Source organism: Acomys minous (assembly GCF_964271855.1).
Source record: "Acomys minous genome assembly, chromosome: 1".
In the NCBI taxonomy this organism is placed as follows: Eukaryota; Metazoa; Chordata; class Mammalia; order Rodentia; family Muridae; genus Acomys; species Acomys minous.
Genome location: NC_140483.1, coordinates 56,111,913 through 56,139,708, shown reverse-complemented (window position 1 = coordinate 56,139,708; position 27,796 = coordinate 56,111,913). Strand labels below are relative to the sequence as shown.

The 27,796-nt window shown below is 48.0% G+C and overlaps 1 protein-coding gene across 4 annotated transcripts in view; it reads right to left on the bottom strand.

The window, feature by feature from the left end:
* Positions 1–7,758: 7,758 nt before the first annotated feature.
* ATP2B4 (ATPase plasma membrane Ca2+ transporting 4) overlaps positions 7,759–27,796 on the bottom strand; it is a 99,463-nt gene continuing 79,425 nt past the window's right edge. For 2 of the 4 annotated variants that reach the window (XM_084785359.1, XM_084785358.1), the window contains 7 exons: positions 24,878–25,069; positions 24,235–24,448; positions 23,364–23,575; positions 22,049–22,156; positions 20,457–20,630; positions 16,773–16,947; positions 12,034–12,195 (listed from right to left, as the gene is read on the bottom strand). In XM_084785359.1, the coding sequence (XP_084641485.1) occupies positions 12,170–12,195; positions 16,773–16,947; positions 20,457–20,630; positions 22,049–22,156; positions 23,364–23,575; positions 24,235–24,448; positions 24,878–25,069 (1,101 nt within the window). In that variant the 3' untranslated portion in view covers positions 12,034–12,169. Of the gene's footprint in view, positions 12,196–16,772; positions 16,948–20,456; positions 20,631–22,048; positions 22,157–23,363; positions 23,576–24,234; positions 24,449–24,877; positions 25,070–27,796 lie in introns of all 4 variants that reach the window. The other 2 variants (XM_084785357.1, XM_084785356.1) reach the window with 1 other exon arrangement.

Here is a 27,796-nt window from a genome sequence, read left to right as displayed (position 1 = left end):
ACAGCAGCCAAGAGGGCTAAGTGTAAAAAGAGTGGGTAACCAAAATGTCTGGATTATACAGGGAAGGGCACCTCAGCCCCTGGTCTGGAGAGTTAAGGGTAGAGAGCAGGATATGGCAGCCATACCCTATAACAGGTAGGGACTGAGGGATGCTGGGAGAACCTGGCAGCCAGGTCTGCTTTGATATGTTAAACAGGCACCTCAACTTATTTAAAGCTTTAGGGACCTGGGTCATCTTCGAGGGCCATCTTCTGTGTCTCCATAGCTCTGTGTGCGACAGGGAAGGGTGCTGAGCATGTTGTGGGGACACCTGCCTTTGAGGTGTGTCTGCCTCCCCAACTGATCTCTGACAACCTTGGGGCAAAAGCGTGGAACCTCTGAGTCCAAGAGCACAGAGTTGTTGCAAAGAGCTAACTGGGCCTCTCACAAATTTTCTCAGTGTTTCTTGCTGCTGAGTTTGTGAGTCACAGTGGGATGGCATGAGACACTGGGAACTGCTCGGTGACTTTTCATTCTTCCTGCTGTGCACTGTCTACCAGGGGGCAAAGGCTGTTGCCGCTCTCACAGGAAGGAAGCCCGGGGGCTCTTGTGGCTGAGCTTTGGCCCACAAAGGTGTTACCTGAAGCTCTTATATTTCTGGAAAAAAAAAAAAGAGTCTAAGTTGCCTTGTGTGACAGAGTGAACCTAAACCTAAACTAGAACTTCCTTTTTTGGAAGGTTCTGGGGCTGGGACAAACTTAGACGACAGGAAAAGCTCTACGGAGGCGTTTATTCCCCCTTCACCGTTCTGTCCCCGAGGCCTTTCCAGTCAAGACAGGCCTGAAGCAGAACAAAGGTAGCAAAGTCCTTCCTTTTGAGCTAAAGACGTGAGAAAACCAGTTTAGCTCCCTTCTCTGCTCCCCGCCTCCACTCCGCCGGAGACCTTTGAGCAGCATGAGGGACATTCAGAATCGAGGACAGAGGCCAGGCCAGGGCCTGCACACTTCCTAAGTCTTGGACCCAGATAGGGGAGGTGACTGGTGTTGCTGACAGGGCAGACCAGACCTCTGCCTTTTTGGTTCTTCTAGGGGTTTTGATTTACAGGCCTCTGCAGTGTCCCTAGAGACCCATCAGCATGAGAGCCACACAGCAGCCATGATGGTGATGAGGGAGGTGTCTGGAGGGAGGAGGTCTGCTAGGATCAATCTGACTCTCCTTGGTCCCCGAGTTGCAAGTGGCCAGACTCCCTCCTCTAAGAGGACAAGCAGACGACTGTTGACCCTCTGGGCCCTGGCAGGAAAAGGTAGCACCCGGCACAGGAAGCAGTGACAGTCACAGCAGGAACCAGATGGTCAGAGCAAGTCCCAGGGGAGGGGAGTGGCCACAACACCTGCTAGTGGTCCAGGTGGTGACTGTGACAACGGGAGCCAGAAGATGGAAGGTGTAGGTCAAGGTTGTTTTCTCTGTGTCTCTTGGAGGCAAGTAGAGCACCCCTAGCAGTTACACGAGGGTAACATTTTCTTTTTGCTATTTTTAAGAAAGATTTATTTATTTTATTATTTATTTATAGTGTTCTGCCCCCATGTGTGCCTGCATGCCAGAAGAAGGCACTAGATCTCATTACAGATGGTTGTGAGCCACCATGTGGTTGCTGGGAATTGAACTCAGGACCTTTGGAAGAACAGCCAGTGCTCTTAACCTCTGAGCCATCTCTCTAGCCCCTTTTGCTATTTTTGTTTTTGTTTTTGTTTTTTGTTTTCCTATTCTGTTTTTTCCCAAGTCAGAGTTTCTCTGTGCGGTCCTGGCTGTCTTGGAACTTGCCCTGTAGACCAGGCTGGCTTCGAACTCACAGAAATCTACCTGCCTCTGCCTCCCGAGTGCTGGGATTAAAGGCATGCGCCACCACCACCCGCCTTCTTTTTGCTATTTTGTGTGCCATAGGACAACGGCATGGGCAATGGGGCGTGGACTTCTCTGTGCTCTTAGAGGCTTAGGCCACTGAGGAACGGCTTTCCGTTGTCTTCTACACCACGGCTGCAGAACAGACACCGGGACCCCGTTAAACCGTAGGGTAGATCATCGCACTCTCTGTCGCGATCCTCTAGTGAGCTCACATTGCACAAGAGCCTCCAGGCTCTGAATTTGCCATTTTCACTTTCCCATCGAGTCACTCACCTGTGATGGATCCATCTCCTTGCTTCAGGGTCCGCCCTTGCTGGCTCCATATCCTTCAGCTCATTCTAACATCCTCCGGATTTTTTGGTGTCCACAAACATCGGTCATAACCACCTTCCCGGTTCTCTGTTCTCCCAGCTGTGCTCTCTTCCCCGTCTACCTTGCTTTCCATCCCCTTTGACGCGGCACATATTTGTTTTGTCTCTTTCCCATGAGACTGAATTCAAAGAGGGTGTGTGTGTGTGTGTGTGCGCGCGCGCATTCCCAAGTTTCCCTTAATTCAATTTCAATGCATATGCATTTCAAGGCTCAGGCATCAACGTGGGCATACTGGATGAGTGGACCAATGTCCAAGGACAGGAGACAAGCGTACAGTATCCTCCCACAGGGTTTGCTGGCCACAAGCCTAGTCAGTGCATGAGCTGATTTAGAAAAGAATTCTCGGACTTCAGGGATGTGGAGCATTTGTCTTTGTTAGAGGTACAGGTGGCTGGGCCTGAGGGGAAGCCTGCTGGCACACGTCCCGGTATGTCGTAGTGTTCAAAGCACACAATTATGCTGCATTCCAGAGAGATTAAAAAAAAAAAAGTGGAAGAGAAATTCCATTCAGGCTTAGATAGTTATTAACAACAGCTAAAGACTGAAGCAGGAATGGAAAGTGTCAGAGTTGGAAAGACGCTGAAGTCACACAGCAAGTGGGCAGCGAGGTCAGGATCCGACACAGGCTTTTTAATTCCAGACTCTTTCCACCTTGCCTCGAGTGGCACCTTGTGCCTCTTGAATTTATGACATCCTAGCTGGATTACATCTCTGAGTTTCCAAATGACTGCTCTTTCTACATTAAATCCTAAAGCAGTTTTCCATTCTACTATATATCAGCTGGATTATCAACAGGCTGGGTTTCAATCACAAGTTTTATAGATTTTATTTATAGATATGTTTGTTTTTAAAAGGGAGAGGAAGATATTTGAGGTGTCTAAATTAGGCTTGTGTGTCTTTGAGCATGTAGCACTGGATACATGTGTATATACACGTGTGTGTGTGTGTGTGTGTGTGTGTGTGTGTGTGTGTGTGTGTGTGATCCTGTATAGATGTGTACAAGCCAGAGGTCATTCTTGAATGTTGCTCTCAGTAACCATCCATCCATTTTTTTTTGTTTTTGTTTTTTGTTTTTTTTTTCTTTTTGAGAGAGGGTTTCTCCGTGTAACTGCCCTGGTTGTTCTGGAACTCACTCTGTAGACTAGGCTGGCCTCGGACTCAGAGATTTGCCTGCCTCTGCCTCCTGAGTGCTGGGATTACAGGAGTGTGCCACCGCCTCCTGGCCTACCTAGCACTTTGAGATAGGGTCTCTATCTTGTGCTCACTGGTTAAGCTTGCCTGGCTGGCAGGCCAGTGTTCTACCTGTGTCACCCAGCACTGGGATTACAAGCAGCCATCTCTATGCCTCTTTTTTGTCTTTTGTTTGTTTGTTTGTTTTTAAGTAGCTTCTGGAGACTACACTCAGGTCTTTTTGCTTGCATGGCAGGCACTTTACTGAGTTCTCTCCGCAGTCTGTTTTATTTTTTGTTGTTTGTTGCTAAATCTGGATCATTTTAGAGCTGGCAGACACCTTCTAGATAAGCTAGTTCAATGTTTTTGTTGTTGTGGTTGATTTTAATTTATGTGCATGTGTGTGTATGCCTGATGTACATACATACGCCATGTGTGTGCAGGTACCCATGGAGGCCAGAATTTCAGATGCCCTGAACATGCAATTACAGGCAGCTGTGAGCTGCCTGATGTCAGTGCCGGGACCTGAACTGGGGTCCTGGAAAGAACAACAGATGCTTGGGAGTTGCAGAGTCATCTCTTCAGTGCCTAGTTCACTGTTTTCAAGTCATTTAAAGAAGGTACAGCTATGAGACTGGAGAGATGGCTCAGAGGTTAAGAGCACTGACTGCTCTTCCAGAGGTCCTGAGTTCAATTCCCAGCAACCACATGGTGGCTTATGTGATCTAATGCCCTCTTCTGTCATGCAGGCGGAGCACTGTACACATAGTAAATAAATCTTAAAAAAAAATAAAAAGGTACAGCTACTCTGAAGGACAAATTCAAACCAAACCAGAAAACAAACAAACCAAACCAAAACAAACAAACAAACAAAACACAACCCAAGGGGGCTGGAGAGATAGCTCAGCACTTAAGAGCACTTTTGCTCTTTTTTTTTTTTTTTTTTGGTTTTTTGAGACAGGGTTTCTCTGTGTAGCCTTGGCTGTCCTGGACTCGCTGTGCAGACCAGGCTGGCCTCGAACTCACAGCGATCCGCCTGCCTCTGCCTTCCGAGTGCTGGGATTAAAAGCATGCTGCTCTTACAGAGCGCCTGAGCTTGTTTTCAGCACCCGTATGGTGGTTCACAGCCATCCGTAACTCCTGGTCTATGGGATCTGCCCTCTTCTTACTCCTTGGTCACCAGGCACACACATAGTGCGCATAGATACATGTCGGCGAATACACACGAAGTAAAATAAGTCTAAAACCAGACAAACTTCTGTCTTTTGACACAGGGTCTCACTCTGTAGCTTACATGGTTCTGGAACTCAGTATGTAGCACAGGCTGTTCTCGAACACATTGTAATCCTCCTGCCTCAGGCTCCCACGTGCTGAGACTACAGGCCTGAGCCACCACACTGGCCAAAAAATAAAACAAAACACCTTAAAAAAAAAAAAAGAATGATTATTTCCGTGGTACACCTGCCCTCCGAATCATCTTTGAGGGCCTTCTGATCTTCAGTGTGTAGTTTGGAAACGGCCTTGCAGAAACAGAAAACGCAGGCAGTGAAGACGCTAAGCGGGGACTGGAGCGTGCCTGGTTCTCACGCTCTCATGCTTGCCAGCGGCAGGCATCTTCACTCATCTGAAACTTTGCTCCCGCAGCTCCCCGCACCGAAGGGCAAGCTGGAACAGACCCAACCCTCTTCCTCCTCCTGCCTTCTCAGCAGCAGCTGGCTCAAAGGGCTAACAGAAAAGATGTAGGCATTCTTGCTCAGATGGAGCTATTTATATATGAGTTGGTGCACTGGCTAGTGGTACCTGTGAGCTGCCTGACGTGAGTTGTGGGAACTGAACCTGGGTCTTCTGTAAGAGCAGTAAGCACTCTTAGCTGCTGAGCTACTTCTCCAGCCCCCCAGCCCCCATGGAGAGATGACTACACAGGTCTTTCTTCTTCCTCTTAGGCATGAGGGCAATTGCTAGTCCCTGCTTAGTCCCTAGTCGGTGTAACTGGGGAGGATTAGGAGGTGTGGCCTTGTTAGAAGAGCTGTGTCACTGGGGAAATTTTGAGGTTTCAAAAGACTTGGGCCATTCCCAGTTAGTACTCCGCCGCCCCCCCCCCCCCGTCTGTGAATGAAGATGTAAGGTCTCTTTGGGCACAGTGGCTTATGCCTGTAATCCCATCACTTGGGGTGGCAGCGGCAGATGGATCTCTGAGTTCAGGGCCAGCCTGGTCTACAAAGCAAGGCTAGGACAGCCAAGGCTACACAGAGAAACCCTGTCCTACCTGCTACCATGCTCTAACCTTGTGGAGCCATCAGCCTCCAATTTAAACACCTTCTTTTTAAAAGTTGCCTTGTCATGATGTCTCTTCACAGCAGTAGAAAAGTAACTAATACACCAGCCTTCTCTTTCAAATATATATATATATATATATATATATATATATATATATATCCTCAAATATATTTTCAAATATATATATTATTTCATCTATATTATAAAAATGTATTTTTTTGAGATGGTATCTTATAGATTCTAGGCATCAAACTTACTATGGTAGCTGAGGTTGACCTTGAACTGATTCTCCAGCCTCTGCCCTAAGTACTGGGACTACAAGCATGCACTCCACACCAGTTTACATGGAGGAGGGGACTAGTCAGCTAAGATCCATGGGTCTAAAGGACGGGAAGTATAGCTCTGTGTGCGTGCGTGCGTGCGTGCATGTGCGTGTGCGCGCGCATGTGTGTCTGGGTTCTGTATTTATTATCACAAACAAACGTTTTAAATAGGCCTTGTGTGAGCGCCTGCAGTTTGGAATGTGTCTCTTCCAGAGCAGTCTCCTGAGCACACTAGTAGGATCAGTCTAAGCACTTGAGCTCTGTTGGGAAGAAGTGTGTGCTAACAGGCGATGGCTCTCAACGGAAGGCACACGGAAGACACTGAGCGGTGGCTGAGTTTGTACACAGAGCCTGGGTTTGCTGAGAAGTAGAGACAAAACATCCCTTGGAGTGTTGTGGTACCAGCAATGCCAGCAGTTTTCTGGTTTTGACCCCATTTCAGGGGTCACATAGGTCATCAGAAATATCACGTATTTAAATTATGATTCATAATGTAAGAAGGAACCAAGCTGAAGTCATTTTGAATAAAACTTCCAGTTTGAATAGGGGTCAATTAAGCTTTAGTTCCCAAGACCTCCCTGGGTAACTGACATCCTTGGTGGCAAGTTGAGACAGCTAAAAGGACTTGTCTCAACCTTTTGCAAAGAACTTTCTTTGTTTTTCAGGACAGGGTTTCTCTGTGTAGCCTTGGCTGCCCTGGACTCTTTTTGTATACCAGGCTGGCCTCGAACTCACAGTGATCCGCCTGCCTCTGCCTCCCCAGTGCTGGGATTAAAGGCATGTGCCACCACACCGGCTTTTTTTTTTTTTTTCGAGACAGAGATTCTCTGTGTAACAGCTTTGCTATCCTGGAACTCACTCTGTAGTCCAGGCTGGCCTTGATCCCACAGTGATCCACCTGCCTCTGCCTCCTGAGTGCTGGGATTAAAGGCGTGCACCACCACACCCGGCTCTACCCAGCCATTTAAAAAAAAAAAAAAAAAAAAAAAAAAAAAAAAAAAAAGAGGTAGCCTGAGCCCTTTTTTAAAAAAAGAGGTAGCTTGAGTCTTTTCCGTTCAGGCTGGTCCCTACTTTTGAGCGGGCACCTTTAGAAGCCACCGGGGAACACTGGCTGTCCTTCACCAACATACGTTTCCTAAGGAAACCCAGGCAAGAGACAAGGTCCTTTTCTAGAGGGGATGATTTAAAAGCGATCATGGAAGGTGGCTGTATACCTGGGTGAGAGCTGCAATGAGGAGTCCTCAGGGTCTAATGCCAGCCATGCCCAAAGGCAATGAAAGGGACCATTAAAAAAAAAAAAAGAAAGAAAAGAAAAAGAAAAAGAAAAAGAAAACATCTGTGGAGGATGTCTACCTGAATAGCCATGGATTAAGGGGGACTAAGTCAAAAGGCATTTTAAGAGGAGGGGGCAAGGTGAGGAGGAGGAAGAGGCGGGGCGGAGGGAAGAAGGAAAACGGTGGTCTACACCAGGCACCCTTCCTGAGGCCTCAGCCTTCCAGGACCTGGGTTTTGAACTCTACCAAATTCTAACTGTGGTATGCACGGAAAAGCTGGTTCTTCAAGTGAATGAGGCTGGTCCCCAGGACTGTGAGGCCTTAAAGGGGGCATGTCATATAGTTAGAGACAAGCTCGGGCCCTGGGCTTGCTCCAAAGGTGGTGAAGGCAGAACCACTCTCAGCTCCAGAAGCCCCAGAGGTGCAACCCAGAAGTGGAGACTCATGGACGACAGCACATCACAAGTGGGCATGGGTTTTTATTCTCAGTGCATGGCATTGGTTTCTGTTCATCAGCAAAAAGCTTTATTGTTTCCCAAAAAAAAAAAAGAAAAAAAAAAAAAAGAAAAGAAAAAAAAAAAAAGAGCCCCTTTAAAACTCTTCCCCTTCCTGTGTCAGTGGCATAACACGTTTGCAGTACAGATTTGTCAGTTCGAGCATCCCCCCTCCCAAGAACCATATAAATACATGCAAAACATTATACATAGAGCTTAAATAATATCAAATGCAAATACAGATTGAGTGCACTGTTAGGCTGAACTGCAAACTATGGCAACACACGCTAGGATATACATTGCTTTGATATCACCATGTCTGTCATGCAGACCACGAAGTCAATTTTCTGTTTGTTTGTCTTTTTTTTTCTTTTCCTTTTGTACAAAAATACCAGTGCTCCTTATACTAGTTACTGAGAAGAGCTCAAAATTCCTATCTGCATGCCGACTAGAAAAGATGGCGGAGATCAATTTGTTGGCACACATATGGCATATTTACATATGGCATATATACATATGGGGAGAAAACATGACCCAAAGGCCGGTTCCCTTTCAGGAAGCTCATTTCCTTTCACTTCTCCCAACCAAGAAAAAAGGGGACAGCAGGTCTAACGTGCTGGCTCTGAGCTAAATGGAAGGGAAAGAGGGTACCTAGTCTATTTGTGAGGAGGAGGCTGAAATGGCTTTAGAACAGCAGGCTGTGTAAATGCCCACCCTCACCAGTGCCAAGGGGCGGGCCCTGGACGCAGAAAGTGGTCAGATGTGCAGACTGGGATGGTACCACAGGTGGCGTCAACTGTAAGGCAGGGGGAATGGGAAAAAAGGGAGTGATGCAAGAGAGGTTTCTGGCACACTCAAGTCCCAGGGCCCCTCTGGGTTTTCGGCAGTGAGGTAATCACTCTGATTGAACTGAGCAGCTCTCCCCTAAAGCTTGCGGGCGAAACGAAAACCGAACCTGAGGAACCCACAAGTGCCCAGAGGATGTCTAGCTGGTCTCTCTTACATCTGTTGGGATGGGGAAAGTACTTGAAAGGACAGCGAAGGATTGTTGAGAAGGACCTAGTCCTGAACCTGTCAGATGGAGGAGCTAAAAGTAGCCACTGTTGTTGTATTTTCTTTACCAACTTGGAGCTCTGTCTCCCATCTGCTGCAGCACACAAAATAGGAAGGTGTCACAACTCAGATCCATACACGGAAACTCACGAATGGGGTCACTCCAGGGGGGGAAAGGAAGTGAAAGAAGCATAAAGAAATGTGAACCCCACATCAGAGTAGCCTTGCCGACCAGGAGAGAAGCTATTGATCCTGCTCTGCCAGCTAATCCCTCCAGAAACAGAAACCCAGCTGATCCTCAGCCCTGCTTACCAACCAGCCCGGCACTCCTTCTCCATGGCGGCACACACCCATCTCCTCAAAGCCCAGGAGACTCTTTACAGGTGCTTTCCTCACTACCCGCAGGCTCTTACCCGTTTCTTTCTAGGTTTATCAAAAGACGGATCTAGGATACAGTCTCTTTCTCCCCATCAGACCTCTTTCAAATTCAAAGCACCATTTAGGGAAAAGTGCTATTAACTTTTGTCATATTTTCTCACTGCCACCTGGATCACTGAAACTGAATAGAAAAAACATATAAAAACATATGCACAGAAACACTTGAACTCACTCAATTCCATGTCAACAAAATTTATATTAAAAAAGTTTAGAACCCAACAATTTTTTTCCCTAAATATAAAGATGGCTCCTTGGAGAAAGGAAGTGTGGCATATTGTTTTTTTTTTTTTTAAACCAATTACAAATATGCTGAGTCACCTGTCATGTCAAACAGCTGGTTGTGTGCTCCCCTCCATGGTGTTACATGACGGCACTTTATTTGAAAGTCTTTAAACAATATATATATATATATGGCTGACTCAAAAATATCAGTTTCTGATCTAAAGAAAACTATTGTTTTTTGCATAATATTTCTCTATTTTCTCTCTTACCATGGAAACTAGAACACGCACACACACACACAAACCTGCTGACTTTGAAAAAGTAGACTTAAGCCCTCGGAGTAACCTGTCAGGCACCACAAGAGCCTTGGGAGCAAGGATGGTAAAATGGCCCTCGAAGCTTGTTATTGGCTTGCTTTTTAAAAATGATCTGAGGTAATCAAATCTTCTAAAGTACTTAAATATTTTTATTTGAATAACTAACACCTTGAGTGAGATGCTTCCCCCATGCCCCCCACCCCGCCCCCAAAGGAAAGATTGCTGAAATGTGTAAGCTTTACAAAATCCAAACCAAAACCTTTCCCCTACTTCCTATAGTGATGGATTATGCTGCACTGGGGGTGGAATGGCGATTGTCTCTTCACTCACCCAATCTTAGCAGCTTCGGTGACAAGTGGGGAGGGAGGAAGATCTTTAGAAGAAAAGCTGAGGAGTGGACAGGTTCATCTTGCCTTCCTTTCCCAAGCAGAAACCTGGCACTTCCCATGAGCCTTCACACCCTCTTTTATTCCCATCCCCCTAGAAAGAGGGAGGTGGGCCTCACTGACTTAATAAAGTCAATCCACCTGCACACAAATGCTTAAATCAGCACACTGGGGATACTAAGGGAGCATCTGGAAATGGTGCCTTCACCTTGTCCCAGGAAGGCGAAGTCCCTGTTGGTGAAGTTCCCAGCTCCTGAGAGGCAGGCGGGGAAGAGGGTGCTCTGGGCAGTGTTCAGGGCAGAAAGGCACAGGCTTTCTCAGGCAGGAGTGGAGCTGCTGCCTCCGAAGGCTGAGAGAGGGTGTGTGAAAGCAACGAGGGAGGAGGCAGGGGCTTTCCAGGGAGGGCCTTTTGCTCCTTGAATCAGTGCACTGTCGGGGAGCTTTCTCTTTTGGCTACACATTTTCAACACTGGAATATGTGCACAAGTTGGGGAACCTCCTTAGGGATGGAATATGTTGTAGGACACAACAAAGTATGGAATTAGGCAAGCGAAGGGAATGTCAAAGCTGGTACTCAGGCACCTAGCCTTCAGAGGGGTTTCTCAGATCCTGGGAAGATTGGTTCTTTAGCTCCTCCCAAAGGCTTTTTAACATTCATCCCTCCAACCGTAGCTCCTGCTCTGAAAGAACCTTGGCAAATACCCTCTGCTTCAGTGATTTCTGGCCCTAGGCCTGCCCCACATGTGGGTCCTGAAACTCCTCGTCTGGCTAGGAGGTGGGGCCGTGCCCCGTTCACTCTTCTGCTGCCTCTCTAGACAGGGAGGAGGCTCGGGCCCATAGTAAAAACTATGCATTACACGTACGCAAGCTTCAAGGCCATGGCCGATTTCCCTGGCACTCATACACCTTATACACCCAGGAAGATGGATAGATATTCAGAAACTGGAGCTGACCTGGTGACAACGGGAAGTATTTTACCCGCTCATTTGCCCCCAGAGGACCACTTTAGCAAAGAAATCCGCCTGCCTCTAGAACAAATGAAAGGTCCTGCTGGGGCCAGAAGGGGCCAAAGTTGACTCAACTGGTCCATGTCCTTTCCATTCTTGTAGTTACCACAACTTAAAAAAAAAATAAAAATTAAAAAAAAAAAAGAGTAAAAGGAAGGATGATAAGGGGCAGAGAAGATCCAAAAACCCTTGGGGACGGCCAGACTGAAGGGCAGAAAGAGCTGGAGGCCTCAGAGTGGACATTTTCAAAATAGGAAAAAATGTTTTGAGAATAATCTCTCTACTGAAACCCCAACACAAGGCATTTGTCTCTCCCTGAGCCCACAACTAGACTTGTAAATGGCAGAAATTTGGAGAATAAAATCTCCAAGTCAGGAGGTGGGGACACATGTGGGAGTGCTGTGGAGACTGAGGTGGGTGGAGCCAGGAGGACTATACCATCATTTTTTGAAAAATGACAACTGATATACCTAAGGGGGGAGATCTCCCATTGCCTGCCCAAGGTTTGACTGAATCCTTGTAGGTCTGTGCTCTTGCTTCTTCATGGTCAGGTGGGGGTTCTCTCACACTTAGGAGCAGCTGACCTAACAGTGACAAGTCCCATCATCACCTTATAGATGGGACAGATGACAAAAGAGACAGGGAAAGCAGGGACGGGAATCAGAGAATGGAAGTTCAAACTGATGTCTCCAGGCTCTGCAGAGGGCTGTCGGAACAGGAGGCAACGGTTTGCACTTGGTTGCTATCCACGGCGTTGTTGTTTTGGTTGTCATTAGGAGCAGCCTCCCCATCCAACAGAAGCACCTTAGTCCCCGCCTTAGGAACCTGGTCAGGACCTTCCTGTTGGTCTTCCACGAATGACGGTGGACATTCATCATCTGCGGCGTAGTCAGGTGGGGTCATGAAGTTGTGGATGGAGCTTTGGTTCTTGGGTTTGTGCATGGCACCATGGACACTATGGAACACTCTGACCACTTTGATCTATACCAGGGGAACAAGAAAGAAGATGAAGAGATAGGGAGGTGAGAAACAGCAAGTGGAACAACAGGAAAAATTAGTGGTTCGAGGAGAGAAAGAAAACCCCAGCTTCAAAACATGGTGGGCTCAACAACCCAAACCCTCACATCACACGCCTCGGATCTCAAGCACAAGTGAATGATGGCAGACAATAAAGACATTTTAAAAGCTGCATTCCAAGAAGTAACACAAAATGAATTTTAGCATTCCCAAACAATCCACTCTTAAAATGAAATCAAACCAAGACATTCATTAGTTCTTTCGGACAGAGGGCAGCACGTTGAAACTAGGTGACATTAAATGAATGACCTTGAGTGATAGTCCACACAGGTGACTCTCTGTCTTGAGGTGTGCTTGGTGAATGTAGGATGAGGAAATTTCACCTTGCGGTTTTGTTATCTGTTTAACCCCGCCCCCCCACCTTCAAAAGCCAACGTTCACCAATTTGCACATGATAAAACACTGGGTGACAAGTGAACATGAATACTGTGCACAGGCAGACAAACCAGTCTTCATTCCAACAGCATGCAGGAGATTAAAAGTCCCTAACCATCCGTCCATGCACATCTTTACATCCCACAACCTCCCTCCACTGGGTCCCCTTTCCCACAAAAGCCTCCTCTCCATGCTCTCCTCCCCTAGGAGATGCAAATACAAAGCGGCTGCCAGGAGGCGGGCTTCCGAGTGAGTGGCTTTTCTGATAGGCCAGTTGGAAGGAATGAAGACAGGAGACACTTTGCAGTGTTCCTGGGTACATGGACAAACAGGTTGCCCTGTCAGTTTTCATCCTACTACACAGAAGACAGGACTTGATGAGTCAGGAGTCCAGGAAAGGCTGACTGCAACCAACGCCGAGCAGCTTTTGTGTAATCTTAAAGGTGCCAATTCTTTTGGTGTTCTTGTTGCGGTTGTTGTTTTGCTTTGTTAACTCGACATTTCTGAACTGTGTCACTCAGCGTGGCTTTAGAATCTTGGTTGGGAGATTGGGGTGTGGTGTTGGGGAGGGATGGATGTCAGAGAGAACGGAGAAGGGAAACCAGAAAAGGCAGGTGGTTGTAGGCTGGTTTTTGTTAGGGAAAGTGGTCAATCCTAGTCTGGCTCAGATATGTTCTTCCTCAGAAAAAAAAAAGATACGAGAGTGATGTAAAAGAAATTGTTAGGGCCAGGAGAAGGTCAGGGAGTAGTAGTGGAAGTTGGGGTAAAAGTGTCTCTTTCATTTTTCCGCTGTTTAAAAAAAAAAAAAGTCCCTAGAGTAGAAGCAAGAGCACGGAGGTAGCAGCATACACACCATCAGGCAAATAAGCCAGCTGATCTCCTGTCCTGGGGAGCCTCTCATAATCTCACAGATTCTCTCAAAGCGAGTGCCTCCAGCAGCCTCACCATCACAACTTTGGCTCAGGCTAAGGCTTTCCCTCCCTGGGCTCTCTCCTCTGTAGCTACAGACCCACCCATGACTCTCCAGTCACAGAAGACAACAAGGGACTCTGCCACTCAACTGTCAGCTCAACGCTGCAGCACACACAAGAATCGCAAAGGCATCTGGAACCTCGTGGAAGGACAGTGAGGTCCTGCTTTGCATGCTTCTGTGGCTCTACTGACCATCTGGTGGTGGGCTTCACCAGACAGGCTGCCTCTGTTCAGATCTGGGTACAGTCAGGCAGAATGGCGGCTCCTTCTAACCTTTGGGTGGCCCCAAGTTTTCTGTAACCTATACTTGGAAATATCTGAGCAAGACAAGTTAGCTTTAGTGAGCTCAAACTCAATGCCTTCTCCCTTAGCCCTGGTATAGACACCCTGACCAGGGCACAGATCCAAAGCCACCTCTCCTTGGTAGGTACAGTAGCAGTATTTTTACCTGCTGTTGCATCCTCCACATTCCTCAGTCCTAAAGGAGGGCAGGTACCGTTATAGCTATGGCTACTTCATTGTCTTCTAGGTTTTTTTTTTTTTTAAGTAATTGGACACTTTAATGCAACGATTATATGTGAAATCCATTCTAAAAGAACTTATTTTTGAAAATTTGGGTTGAAGGGTCTGGGGCTTGTTTGCCGGCTTTTTTCCTCCCCTGTTGGGGTGATTATTAAGTAACACTCTTACGGGCAACAGATGAAGGAGGCAGAGTAAAGAGGGAAGGCAGCTGGGGAAAATAGGGCAACCTTTGGGGGAAGCAAAGAACAGCCATCCAGTTAGACTGCAGGACTTCTAGAAACTACGGGGAGCCAGCCACCTGTAAGGAAGCTCAAGCAAGGAGTCAGGGAACTGGGGGGAACCTTCTGACCCAGGCGGGGGCGGGGAAAGGGTGAGGGATAGAGGCATGGGGCGGGGCCAGACTGTTTAACTCCAACGCTGGTTCAGAGACCATGTGCTGATGGACAGTCGGTCAAACAGTAAGTGTATCACCAACTGATCTAAGGCTGGCATCCTCTGCGCCTGGAGCCTAGTGTGTGAGCAGTACGTGGGGACAAGGAGGGACTGGTGGAGCTGGCATGGGGAAAACGTCACACATGCCCCACTACGCCAGCCAACCTTGAACATCATTTTTCAAGACCTCTGGGCAATGTTTCCTGAGGGGCTGATTGAAGGATAACTCACTCCTTCATGAGGCAGGAGCCCAAAGCAGGCTGGACCACCAGGCATACCTTGGAGAGCTCAGTGCAGACCTGATGAAAGGTGCCATTTCCCCACCGGAATACTTTATTTTTCTACTCTCCTTTCCTTGAGAGGGGTAGAGAGGCACAGGGCTTCCTTCTAAAGGGAAGCCGTGGGGACCTCAGGGAGATCAGAGGCACAGCTAAAGGCGCTTACAGCATTTTGGAATGGCAAAGAACATTTTAAACACACGACTACAGCTCCTAGGACCTCCAAGGGAGGGGCGTGCTTGAGAGAGAGCAAGTGTGCTCTACCTCCTCTTTGGTCTAAGCTTTTGGGGGCTCAAGGCCTGTGGTTTGCAAGCTCCTCCGAGCCCACTGGTCTCGTAAGTCTCTGGGGGAGCCAGCACTAGCCCTTTCTATCAGAGGAATGAATCGTTAAGCAGGATAGAAACTAGTTAGAAGGGAGATGGCAGAACTAGGGGAGAAAAGCAATTAAGAGAGGAATGTGGAAGGACTAGAGCAAGAGGTTTTTGCACTTTGCAGGGCGAGACTTATTTGGTGCCTTCCAGCCTGCCTTTGGGCGGAAAGAGACAGCAGGTGTTACGGGTGTTACGGTAAGCCCCACTTCCATTCCCAATTCTAATGGGCAGCTAAAAGGCAAAACCAAACTGAAGCCTGGAAAACCTGGCCCACAGTCATGTGAACCACAGGCAATGTGACTTAGGGCTGGCTGGACACTCACACTCAAGTATTTCAAGTCCCTGGAATATGTGTGATGGTGGAGGACCCTCCCTCACCAGACAGCATACTGACCGCCTCTCTTCTGCTTTCAGTTCGGGGAAGTAAAACCAACCAATAATAGGAAGGCATTAGCAGGTGTCCAATAATCTACCAGCGAAGGCAATAAGTCTTAAGTGGAAGCCTGACAGGTGCTATGTAAGTCTGGACAGTGAAGGTTTCCTGAAACGGAAATGTGCAAAATACAATACAAAGGGCTGCCTGGTGAAGAATCAAACTAGATGAAAAGATGAGAAAAAGGAGGCTCTTAAAAAAACCTCTAAATTTATAACCCTCAGCCTCAACCTCCTGAAAGCTGGGGTGCCACATACCACCACACGGACCAAAAAGTAGTTTTATTTCTGCCACCCATATGTGCATTAATTAGGTTTTTTTCTTCCAAAACAGGATCTCTCTGTGTAGCCCTGGCTGTCCTAAACTCACTTTGTAGACCAGGCTGGCCTCAAACTCACAGCGATCCGTCTGCCTCTGCCTCCTGAGTGCTGGGATTAAAGGCATGCGCTACCACCGGTTCTTGAACTAGAGTTTGATTTAAAGTCGTCTCTGAGAGGTAAACAACACAGGTTGAACTAACTTCCTCTTTTTAGTCTAGTTACTGTGTTTGTTGCCAGTGGTAGTCAAAAGGACAGGAATCAGTGAGCGAGTTCAGTATTGGCTCCATTAGGACAGGCCCTGATTAAGGACCCCTGGGCAAAGGCTCCTTTTCCCCGAAGTGAAGAGAGTTCCTAGGTCTTCTGTAGGACTAATCTCATATCTAAAGAGGTGGAGTTAGACCCAGAAGGGGAGGAGAGGAGCAAAGTGACAAGCAAAACTGGAGGCAAAGCAAAGCAAAGCAAAGCAAAGCGACTCAAGAAAAGAAACAGGAGGCAATGCAGAGGAACAGTCAGAAAACAAGGTCATTGTCTTTAAAATAGTTAAGGTTTAATAATTTTCCAACATTTAAAAAATAAAATAAGATGAAAAGGCATACAGCCTGATTTTAGCCAGGATCAGAGGAGGATTTTTTTTCTTTTTCTTTTTTTTTGTCCTTTCTTTCCTTAAGCCATAAGATCAAGCCCAAAGGACAGGTAACCACGGTTGGTTAAAGTGGATGCCATGTGCTCTCTTGTGGTTGCTTTAGCAAATCATGCATTGTAACAGACTCTCACTCACTGCCCATGGGAGGAGATGGAACGGCAGAAGAGATGGAGGGGGAAGTTTTGACTGGTGCAACCGCAGTTGAATAGGAGCTAGGAGCCAGTTTTACATCAGGCTGTTCAGTCATGGTCGGTCGCTTTAGGACTCCCTTAAAAGAGGTTCCGGTCTGGAATGTGTTAATTACATCGATCTGCAAAGAATCAGAGAGTGAGACAGCTTCGCTCCACAGTCAGAGAGAAGGAAGAGGAAGGCAGGGTCAGGAGGGCTGGGGAAAAGGGGCTGGAGAGCAAGAGAGATACCCCTCAAACCCAGAGCAACAGGTGAGGATGGGGCCGGAGGGGGCAGGAGCTGCATATCACACTTCATTTAAGGAACTATTTGCTTTGGATTTTCAAACACCCAGCTACGTATGATCCCGTTTTCTTTTCCCTGTAGCCTAGATTGGACAGTTGTCCAAAGGCCTTTAAAATGCAAAAGAACGGCCCCCCAACACATACACGAGGCAGAGACCAGTAGCTTATTCATTATTTTGACCTGTACCCTTAAAAATAAGGCAAGCAATCTGACATACCAGAAACAAAGTATATATTAGTGAAATTTAAGGCTCTGGAGCCTCTTTACCAACTAAATCAATGAATTATTTATACTACTACTACTACTACTACTACTACTACTACTTATTCTTATTCTTATTATTTTGGCAAAATTTCCAGGAAAATAACCCATTTAAAGAAGAATGGGCAGTGTAGCGGCCCACGTATAGGAGGCCATGGTGAAAAGACTCCTAGGCTGAGCTGCTTAGTTTGCATGAGGTGTCTTTCCTGACCCTTCCTCTGGCTGCTGTGGGGCTCAGGATTCTGAGGCAGAATTCCACTCGTTGCATTCCTTCAGCCCTGGAGACCTTCACTGGCAGCGGGTGGTACTAGGGAGGGTGCAGCTGCCCGCCTACTTGCCTACCAGATCAGGCCTCTGACTTTCAGCTTGCTCCTCCTCAGGTATGGAGGCCATTAATGTCACCACTTTCCCAGAAGTGGCAGTAGTCTGGGGTCTTAATCAATCTACTACCCTTCTCCTTGACCCCTAAGTACTAAGGAACAAATAGTAAAGGATTCGTTTATCCTTCAGAGATTGGTTGAGATCCTTTTAGGAATACCCCCTGGGGACCAGAAAGATGCTGACCCTGTCCTGCATCCCTAGAAGATGGGAAGGCAGGTGCCTCCTGAGTCAGGCTTCTGTTCTTGTACACAAAGCCTCTGGAGAAGCCATGACATGCTTAGGGGAGACCAAACTTCCCTCACGTGTGCACGGTTCTGTTTCAGTGGGCTGAGGGCTGAAGCGGTAGGAGGTGAGGGCTGCCCCAGGGAAGGTGCCAGCCCAATGAAGAAGGTAGAGACTCCTTCCTAGGTGCTCACAGTGTTACAAGGGCAACGTCCACAAATGAAATTGCACTCTGCAGTTACTGTTCTCAGAGTCCAGCCCTTTAATTTTTTAAATATTTGTTTTCTAGTGATTTTACCTTCCCCAAACTAAAGGGTAAAGGTGAAGGGAAAAACAGCCTAAAACCAGGGGAAAGGGGACATCTCCCACCATGCACGCTGCAATGGGATGGGCAATCTGGATCAGCAGCCAGACAGCAAGGGGCTTTGTTAGGATCCCCCTGGGGCTGAGCAATTGGTGGGGTGGGAGGGCTTCAGACACGGAAGGTGCAGTTAGCACACCCAGCTGCATTTGCTCAGTCTGGTGCCAAATGGATGGATCCTGTCAGTGGCATCTTTGTTTTTTGTTTGTTTTGTTTTTGGTTTTTAGAGACAGAGTTTCTCTGTGTAGCCTTGGCTGTCCTGGACTCGCTTTGTAGACCAGGCTAGCCTCGAACTCACATTGATCCACCTGCCTCTGTCTCCCGAGTGCTGGGATTAAAGGTGTGCGCCACCACGCCCAGCTTTTTTCTTTCTCTTTTCTTCTTCTTTTTTTAACACCCCCCCCCCCCGCCCCGGCATCTTTGATAGGCTGCCCTTGAAGGCCAAGTTTGGGCTTTTGCTTATCTGTTTTGTTATATAGCCCAGGCTGGCCAGGAACTAGGAATCCTTCTGCCTCAGCCTCCTGAGTGCTGAGATTACAGATATGTACCACCATGCTTGGCCTCAAATCTTGGCCCAGCTACCTTATGCTCTAGCAGGAAAAGAAGTGTATGCCTAAAGCTGTGTGTGCAGTAAGATCCAACAGAGGGGCTGAGGCAGGGGAATGGAAACTGGCAGTGAAGGAAAAGGGAGGCCCACGAATATCAACTCCCCACAAGGAAGACTGGCAAGACACTGGCAAGGGGGCTCTGGAACCCGACATCCTAGCTCGGAAAACAGAATAAAACAAAATGCAAAGACAATCCCACAGAAGAAGAGGAGGCAGGCAGTCCTGAAGGGAAGAAAAGCAGAGAGGTTATTTTGAAAAGAGAAGACCCAAAAGGTAGCAACTGGGGCTTTAGAGGTGGGAGTCATGGTGCTAAGACCTGCAGGTACCCAGGGGACTCAGTGGAGGGTAGGTGGGTGGGCGGAGGTAGGGACCGGACATCATGAGGCTGTCTGTGTTGGTCTATGTTCGATTCCTTTCCTGGGAGAGAGAGGAGAGGAGCCCCAGGGTTTCCTACTTGAGTCTCACCCACTTTCATACCTGGTGTCTTGCTCGGGGAAGACACTTCCCTTCAGATAGGTGAGTAGAGTGTGCATTAACTTGTCTTCCCTGTGCACTTAGGAGGGGAGGCAGGTGGCCAGGCAGTTTTCTAAACAAGCCGAAGGCCAATTTTTGAAAATGAAATATTATGGCGACCTCTAGCCAACTAGGAGGAAGAAACGGGCCTTACTCAGGGGAGTCCCCTTGGGATCTTGGAATGGATGGTTTGCTCAGCAATCTTGGGAGTAAAACAATAAAGGGTTGAGGGGTGAGAGCAGAGGAAAACACAGTATCACGGCAAGGCCAGCCTGCTCAACCCAGAGGGTAGCTGTGCGTGGAAAGTGGGGGGAAGTCTCACAGTTAGGGCTACAAGCAGGAGACTTGTACTCTGTTTCGGAAATTATAAGAAGGGAAACGGGTAAGAAGAAGAAAAAACCAGCCTCCTCCTTTTTGGGAAGCAAGTCTGAATCCTTCCAAAGATATCAGGCACCGATAAACTGCTGTTTATAGCCTCTTAATCATCAGATTCCCCAGAGAGGCCTTGAATCAAGGCAGGATGGTGTAAGAAGGTGAGCTGCTTTACCAAAGCCCTCCCCAGACCACAGCCCTCACCACAAAAGCAGCACCAGAGATCACGTGACTGCCAGGGATGCTGACTGTACCTTCCAATGTGATAAAATCTGGGTCTTTTATTCCTCCCTTCAAGGCAGGGAAGGCCTACACATTCCCTGTCTTGGGATCAAGAGTGGAGCTAGAACAGACCTTATGTTGGAAGACAGCTCAGCTGACGGACCTGGGGGGTGGGGGATGGGCTGTAGGGCCAACCACGGCTGAGGAACTCTGTGAACAGTGGCCCATGGTCCTCCTGGAGGAATCCTCCACAGACCTCTCTGGCCTTGTTGGCACTGAAGCTAAGGAGCAGAAAGTCTCAGGAAGGGGTAGCGGTGCTGGCTGCAGGGAACTATTGCTGTCCTACCCTTTCCCACGATGGGGAGAGTTTTCCTCCCAGGGTGAGGACAAGCCACTACAGAGTACCTGAGTCTGAATCCGGTTCAGGCCACGGAACCAGAGGATCTGGCCTCGGCGCAGCTCCACCTCAGCAAGATCGATCTCTTCCAGTCCCTCGACACCCTTGATCTCCTCTTTGATAGTGCCAAGGCCCGCCTCCTTCAGGAACGGCAGAGACTTGGTAGGTATTGCAGAGATGACCTGAGGGCAGTCGCAGCAAAAGGGGGTGGGCAAATCGGAGAAGATGTTAGCTGGCTTAGGCCAGGCCCCCCGGGAGGCTAGTCAGCCACATGAGTTCCCCACCACCACAGCACCAAGAAGCACCAGTCTACCCAGGAGACTAACCAGCTGTTCCAGCTGTCAACTCTTAGGAAGGTGCCAGCATTCAGAGACACACAGAAGGGGACTTGGTTCCTGTCATCTCCCAGCCATGGGCCTCGCTACACTCACACTCTGTCTCCGGCTGGCTTCTTCTGTCCCAGTGTGACCTTTGCCTTTTAAGACAACAGAACTACAAAGCTGGCGCCCAGTGGGAAGAAGTGGGGCCTGAGGCAAACCAAGCTGGGGGACAGGCACATTGTGCATACAGACTTGAAGGACTGAGAAAGGAATTGGAGGACAATTAGCTAAGAGAGTTAATCTTGCCCTCCTCAATCCTATCCTTAGCTTGTGAAAGGGCACCAAGGGATTCTCAGCAGAGACTTGGCATCTGTAGCCAACAGCCCAGGCCAGAGCTAAGTATGGCATTAAGGGAAGGATGAAGCCCTTAGCTAAGATGACATTATCGCAATTAATGTAACAGGCATGGAGCACTTTTTAACAGGTGCCATCATATGTTTTGTACAGTAACTGTTTACTAGTTAATAGCAATTAGTGATCATTTTTATCCTATGTGGGATAAATGGAGTGGTTAAGTAGCCTGCCCATGGCTGCTCAACTTGTGAAAAGGAGAAAGGTGGTTCAATCCCAGCCGTTTCCAGAGGCTGTGCTGAGCCGCGTGCCACGCTTCTTCTCTGGAGCATTTGTAGGACTGGTTTATCTCACCTGGGAGTTGGGCACTCAACCAGCCATCAAGAAGTACAGGAGGTGGGTGGGGGATGGGGGATGGGGGTGGTGGTGGGGGTGGGGGTGGGGGTGGGGGTGGGGGTGGGCTGGGGTGGAGAAGCCCCTGGCCAGACTGCTGCTTCGTTAGCATGATGTCTGCTGTTCCCATTTTAAGATTCTCAGATTTAATTTTTAATGCAAAGTTTCCACTATTGTTTGGAAAAGGCTCTGTTTTCATTTTTCAGTCTCTAGGCATGGGCAAAGAACCTAATGCCCCTGAAATGAGGATAATGGTTACCCTAACTTGGCACCCCAAGATGAAAGGAGCTTGAAACTGTGGAGGAGGACCACGGAGGGGAGGAGCTAGAGTTACAGGTGATTGTGAGTCAAGTGATGTGGGCGCTGGAATTCACACTCTGGTCCTCTCTTGACTGAGCCATGTCTCCTCCACCCCCAAGAAGATGTTCTTTGGTTGTGCGACCTGCTCATAACCCTTTGTAGCCATATGTCTTAGTGACATTCACACAGGACAGGTCTGCAGCCTTGGGGACCTGTAGAGGGCACCTCACGCTCACCTGGCCCCACAAAAGTTCTCCAATCCCTATGAAGAGACACCACAGCCACTGCTCCAGGGAGAGGCTCGTACAGCTGAAGGGCTTACCCCCTAATTCCACGATCAAAATCTGAAACAGAGCAAAGGGCAGCCCAGCCACAAGGAGTCAGCTTTCCACCAAGGCCACAGCATCCCCTGCAGGGCCCTTGTGGGGCAGGTCCAGATTTTCTTGTAGAACAGGAAAGAATAACTCTAGAAGTGGCTAAGGGTGACAGATACAATCCTTATAGAACACTTCAATGGATCTCACACTGTCACTATGACTATTGTGATGGTGATTAGTGTACGGTCTGGCAGGAGTAGAGGCTGCTGGAGGCTTCCTGTGACTGAGGCTAGTGTGTGACAGAGAGAAGGCACTGCAGAGAAGAAAAGTGTATGTGTGTACATGCGCGTGCATGAATGTGTGTGCAATGGAGGGGCTTTGCTGAGAGAAAAGCCATCTCATTTTTAAGTTTGTGTGTGTGTGTGTGTGTGTGTGTGTGTGTGTGTGTGTGTGTGTGTGTGTGTGTACTCTTAATCCGTGTGCTACAGAAGTCAGAAGACAGTGTCAGATCTCCCCTGGAGCTAGAGTTACAAGTGATTGTGAGTCAAGTGATGTGGCCGCTGGAATTCAGACTCTGGTCCTCTCTTGGCTGAGCTGAGCCATGTCTCCACCCCCAAGAAGATGCTCTTTGGTCATGCGACCTGCTCATAACCCTTTGTAGCCATACGTCTTAGTGAACCTCCGACTAGGGCAAAAAGGAAGGAAGCCATCTTTCTGCTACCAGGCAACCGTGCTCTTGACCCTGGTTCCCATAACAGGAACCCAGGCCAGGGTTAGCCCGGCAGCTACATATACATGCACTAACCCACCGCTTCTCCTCTGCAAATAGTGTAGCATTTTCAATCACAAGCCCATTCAGAACAAAAGGGCAGAGGTGAGACTGGAGATGGGGGAGGGGCTATGCCACTTGGACATACACATTTCATGTGTGCGGTCATGGACAGGAGGTGGAAGATAGTGGCCCATCTCTTGGTCACTATGTGGAACTTGTGCACATTTAGAAAGACCATGAAAGTATTTGCAGTAACATGCTACCTTGCCTTGGAGCACGTGACTGGGCTCAGTTCTAGAATGAGGTACACATGGAAGCAAACTGAGAACCCCAAGATTTACCGTAGCCTTGGTCCCCCTAACGCCCTCAGTGCTCATCTTGGGCATATCAGAGAGTCTTGGGCTCCAAGCCTCTGCCCTCTATGTCCCAGCCTTCCTACCCCACCTCCACATAGACGCTCACCTGGCAGAAGAATGTGCCTAAAACTACAGAGCAGAAAATGATATTGCGGTAGATGCCTGCAAAGACGTTCTTCTCGCCGTGGATCTTCCGAGAGTTGATTTCGTTGAAGAGTTGCATCAGCACAAAGGTGTTGAAAACAATGGTATAGTGCTGGCTGGGCGGGGAGTGGAGAGGCGCCTTCCTCCCACTGTCAATGTCAAATATCTTCTCACCTGGCAGGCACAGGACACGTATTAGAGGGTGATGTGGTCTCACTGAGGTTTCAGGATGAGACAGACCGTGTTGGGACAGCCATGCTGGTGGACTCTGGCCATTAGGAAGTTCATTCTAATTGGTTAGTTTCTGAGTCACCTAAGTTATTGAACATTTTATTTTTTTAAATTTAAAATATTTTAGATTTATGGGTCTAAAAAATTTTTTATTTTATGTGTGTGAGTGTTTCTGCCTGCATGTATGTTTGTGGCACTGGAGGTCAGAATGGGGCATTGGATCCCCGAGAACTGGATTTACAGATGGTTGTGAACCACCAATGTGGGTGCTGAGGGCTGAACCTGGGTCCTCTGCGAGAGCAACATGCGCTTTTAATCGCAGAACTCTTTCTCCAGCCTGCCTTGATGAAATATTTCAAATGCTGGCTCTGGTCTCAACCTATCTGATCTTGTCTGTCAGTTGACTCCACTGGTATTTGTTTCCCTGTGTTGCGGCATGACAGAAAGCTATGTCTGACCCGGGACTACTGAGGCAGCACTCACTGGTGAAGCTGCTATTGTGTCTGTCTGGATTTCACTAGCTGCCACGCTGTGTTCTCAGTCACTCTCCTAACTAAATCCAGCCCCCAACAGCTGCCCTCCCTCTCCCAAGCGTGGCTTACCAGCAAAGACAAGGAAGAAGATGATGGCGAGCTGATACAGCGCGTGGCCCAGGATGTTCTTCATCATGGTGCGCGAGATCAGGGGCTTGTTTCGCCCGTAGGGGCGACGCCTCAACAGAGAATCGGTCGGGGGCTCTGTGGCCAGGGCCAGGGAAGCAAAGGTGTCCATGATCAGGTTAACCCACAACATCTGTACTGCTTTCAATGGGGAATCCTGGGAGGAAGGAGAACCGATCCTTTCAGCTTGTTCCAGAAACCAAGCCCCATCTCACAGCTCCATCACTCACCCACTAGACCTTGAATTTTTGCAACCTAGCTCCAGAGTGACCTTGACAAATTTACATGACCTCAGTTTCATCACTGTAAGGGGATAATAACATCTGCCTCGCAGGCATGCTTTGAAAAGAAAAAGATAATCCACCTAAGTGTACATCAAAGCCGCTGACCAAAAAAAAAAGTTGCTAAATTAATGGTAGGTAAATCATTATTCTGATCGAGCAGGTAGAGGCTGTAAACCTGGTAGAGCTAACTGTCCACGCAGCACTAGGACACCCTTGTCCTGACTCCTGAGTAGATATGCTATACCCTCTACCCTACGCTCCTCAGCCCTTGAGTCATCCCTGCCATCCCAGCCCCGCCCAACCTGAGTGATACAGGCTCCAGTGAAAGCCACGATCACGGCCACCACGTTGACGGTGAGCTGGAACTGCAGGAACTTGGAAATACTGTCGTACACGTTCCGTCCCCACATCACTGCCTTCACAATGCTGGTGAAGTTGTCATCGGTCAGGATTATGTCTGACGCCTCCTTAGCCACATCCGTGCCTGCAATACCCTGAGGCGGGAGAAGATGGTCAGCAATAAGTAGCATGCTCTGAGCCCAGGGGCTGAGAACCCGGAAGCCTCAGAACCAGGCACGGGCACTAGGGGATACGGTAGCCACAACAGGCAACAAAGGGGCCCCAGCCACGCAAGAGAAAAGACTCCATAAAGTGATCAAGAGAAGGGCCTTCTGGGCTGGAGAGATGGCTCAGAGGCTAAGAGCACTGTCTGTTCTTCCAGAGGTCCTGAGTTCAATTTCCAGCAACCATATGATGGCTCACAACCATCTATAAAGTGATCTGACACCCTCTTCTTGTGTGTATATGTAATAAATAAATAAAATATTAAAGAGAGAGAGAGAGAGAGAGAGAGAGAGAAAGAGAGAGAGAGAGAGAAGGGCCTTTATCTTCTAGTCCCGTGAGAGGTGCATGCGCATGTGCGCAGCGTCCCTCATTGCCTCTGCAATTTGTCCTGAGGGGACTCTGGATTGAAAATGCTGCACAGCTGACAGAGAAGTGACGGGTTGATTCCTTATGGGTTGGAAGTGGTAAGCCTGGCCAGGCTCCCACTGTGACAACGGCGCCTGTGGCTGCTTGGCAGCAGAGGAGAGACTTTCACGCATCTGGGGTCTGACATCATTGTCCAGCTCTTCTCCCGGAGGAGGAGGAGTTAGGCAGCTTTGAATAGTTCTCTTTCTCCTTCCCTTACTACTCCCCCACCTCAGAACTGAAAGGGAGTGGGCGCGTCCTATCTATCCTATCTCCAAATTCGTACACTTCTCTCATCGCCGAGCGAGGTTGAGGTCCATGTCTCCCTGGCACATTTTGGAAACCCTGTGGTTTGTTCTAGGAGGGGCGGTCCTGTAGCAAACAAAGTTCTGTCCTTGTTCAAAGCCCTATCACTGGGGACACGTGGAAGAGTTCTAAATAGACAGGTCAATGGTTGGGAAACTTCTAGGCTGACAGTGCATGTCCTCACAGTGTCCCAGGGTTCAAGCTCCAATCTGTTCTCAGGCAAGCTCACTGCTCAAAACTTACTGGTTTCAGCTGGGTGTAGTGGCACACACCTTTAATCCCAGCACTTGGGAGGCAGAGGCAGGAGGATCACTGTGAGTTCGAGGCTAGCCTGGTCTACAAAGCGAGTTCAGGACAGCCAAGATAACACAGAGAAACCCTGTCTCAAAACCAAAACCCAAAACCAAAACCAAAACCAAACCAAAACAAACAAACAAAAAAAATCAAACAAACAAACAAATAAAAACTTACTGGTTTATTAGAAATCTCCTGAACACTCTTCCCTTATTAGAGTCCATGCTCTTATTCTTGTCATTTCCCTAAGCCCGAAGCATCCTCTTTCACCATCTATTTGAATCCTACCATTTTTAATATCCAGTTCAATTAAATACTAACATCCTAGCACACACGTCACTGCTATACACAGCTTCCACCCTCTGCCTTCTCTTCTTCTCTGAGACAGAGTCTCATGTCTTCTAGGCTAGTCTCAAGTCCACTAGGTGGTGAGGGCTGGCCTCAGACACCTGAGTTTTCTGTCTCTGCTTGCCAAGGCTGGGGCACGTCACCATAATCAGCCCCAATCTGCATTTCTATCATGCACCTTGCAACTCCTAAGACACAGGAGCTTATTCTTTTTGTAAAATCTTTTAAAATTAAAAAAAAATTTATTTATGTGTCTCTGTGTATATGTGCAAATGTGTACAGGTACCTGCAGAGGCCACAGTAGGATGCCAGATTCCTTGAATAACAGGAATTATACATTGTTGTGAGTATGGGTGCTGGAAACCAAACTCAGGTCCTTTGCGAGAGCAGCTGAACCATCTCTCTAGCCCCAGGAACGTATTCTTTATTTTGGTGTATACTAGATTGTTCTATTTACCCAGTAATATTATTTTCCTATCGAGGTTGCAGCAAATGAAGGCTGTCTAGGTAAGAGTATGTCGTTTAGTTTCCCTATCAAAAAGGTCTCCAGTGCAGGGCATGGTAGCAATATCTGTAATTGTAAGGCAGGAGGTTAGACTAGGCCGTTCTGCTCCCTTCCCCCGAACCTCAATACAGCTACATGCTGCCATCTGTGCAGCATCTGTGCACTGTGAAAAGAGACAAGAAGGGTAGTATATTTGCGTCTACTCACTACTATGAAGTACACTCTTCAGGCTAGGCTGTTTGCTGAAAAAAAAAAAAAAGAGATGGGAAAGAACATACAGATGCTACCATTTATCTAGGGGGATGGAGTAGAAATCTATAGTATTAACACAAAATATTTATTTATTTTTTTGATTTTTCAAGACAGGATTTCTCTGTGTATCCCTGGCTGTCCTGGAACTCACTCTATAGACCAGAGGCTGGCTTCAAACACAAAGATCCGCCTGCCTCTGCCTCCTGAGTACTAGGATTGAAGGCACATATCACTATCACCCAGCTCAGCCCCTATTTTTTAACTTAAAAAAATTAATTATTTCATTTAATGTGCACGGGTGGTGTTTCACCTGCATGTATGTCTGTGCACCAAGAACATGTGTGGCACCTCCAGAAGCCAGGAGAAGGCATCAGGTCCCACGCAAGTGGAGTTACAAGCAGTTGAGAGCCACCACGTGGGGGGCTGGGAATAGCATCTTAGTCCTCTGGAAAAGCAGACCATGTTCTTAATCGCTAGGCCATCTTTCCAATCCATATTTTTAAATAAAAAGGTTACCTTCACGCTATGATTGTGTTTCCTAATTTGG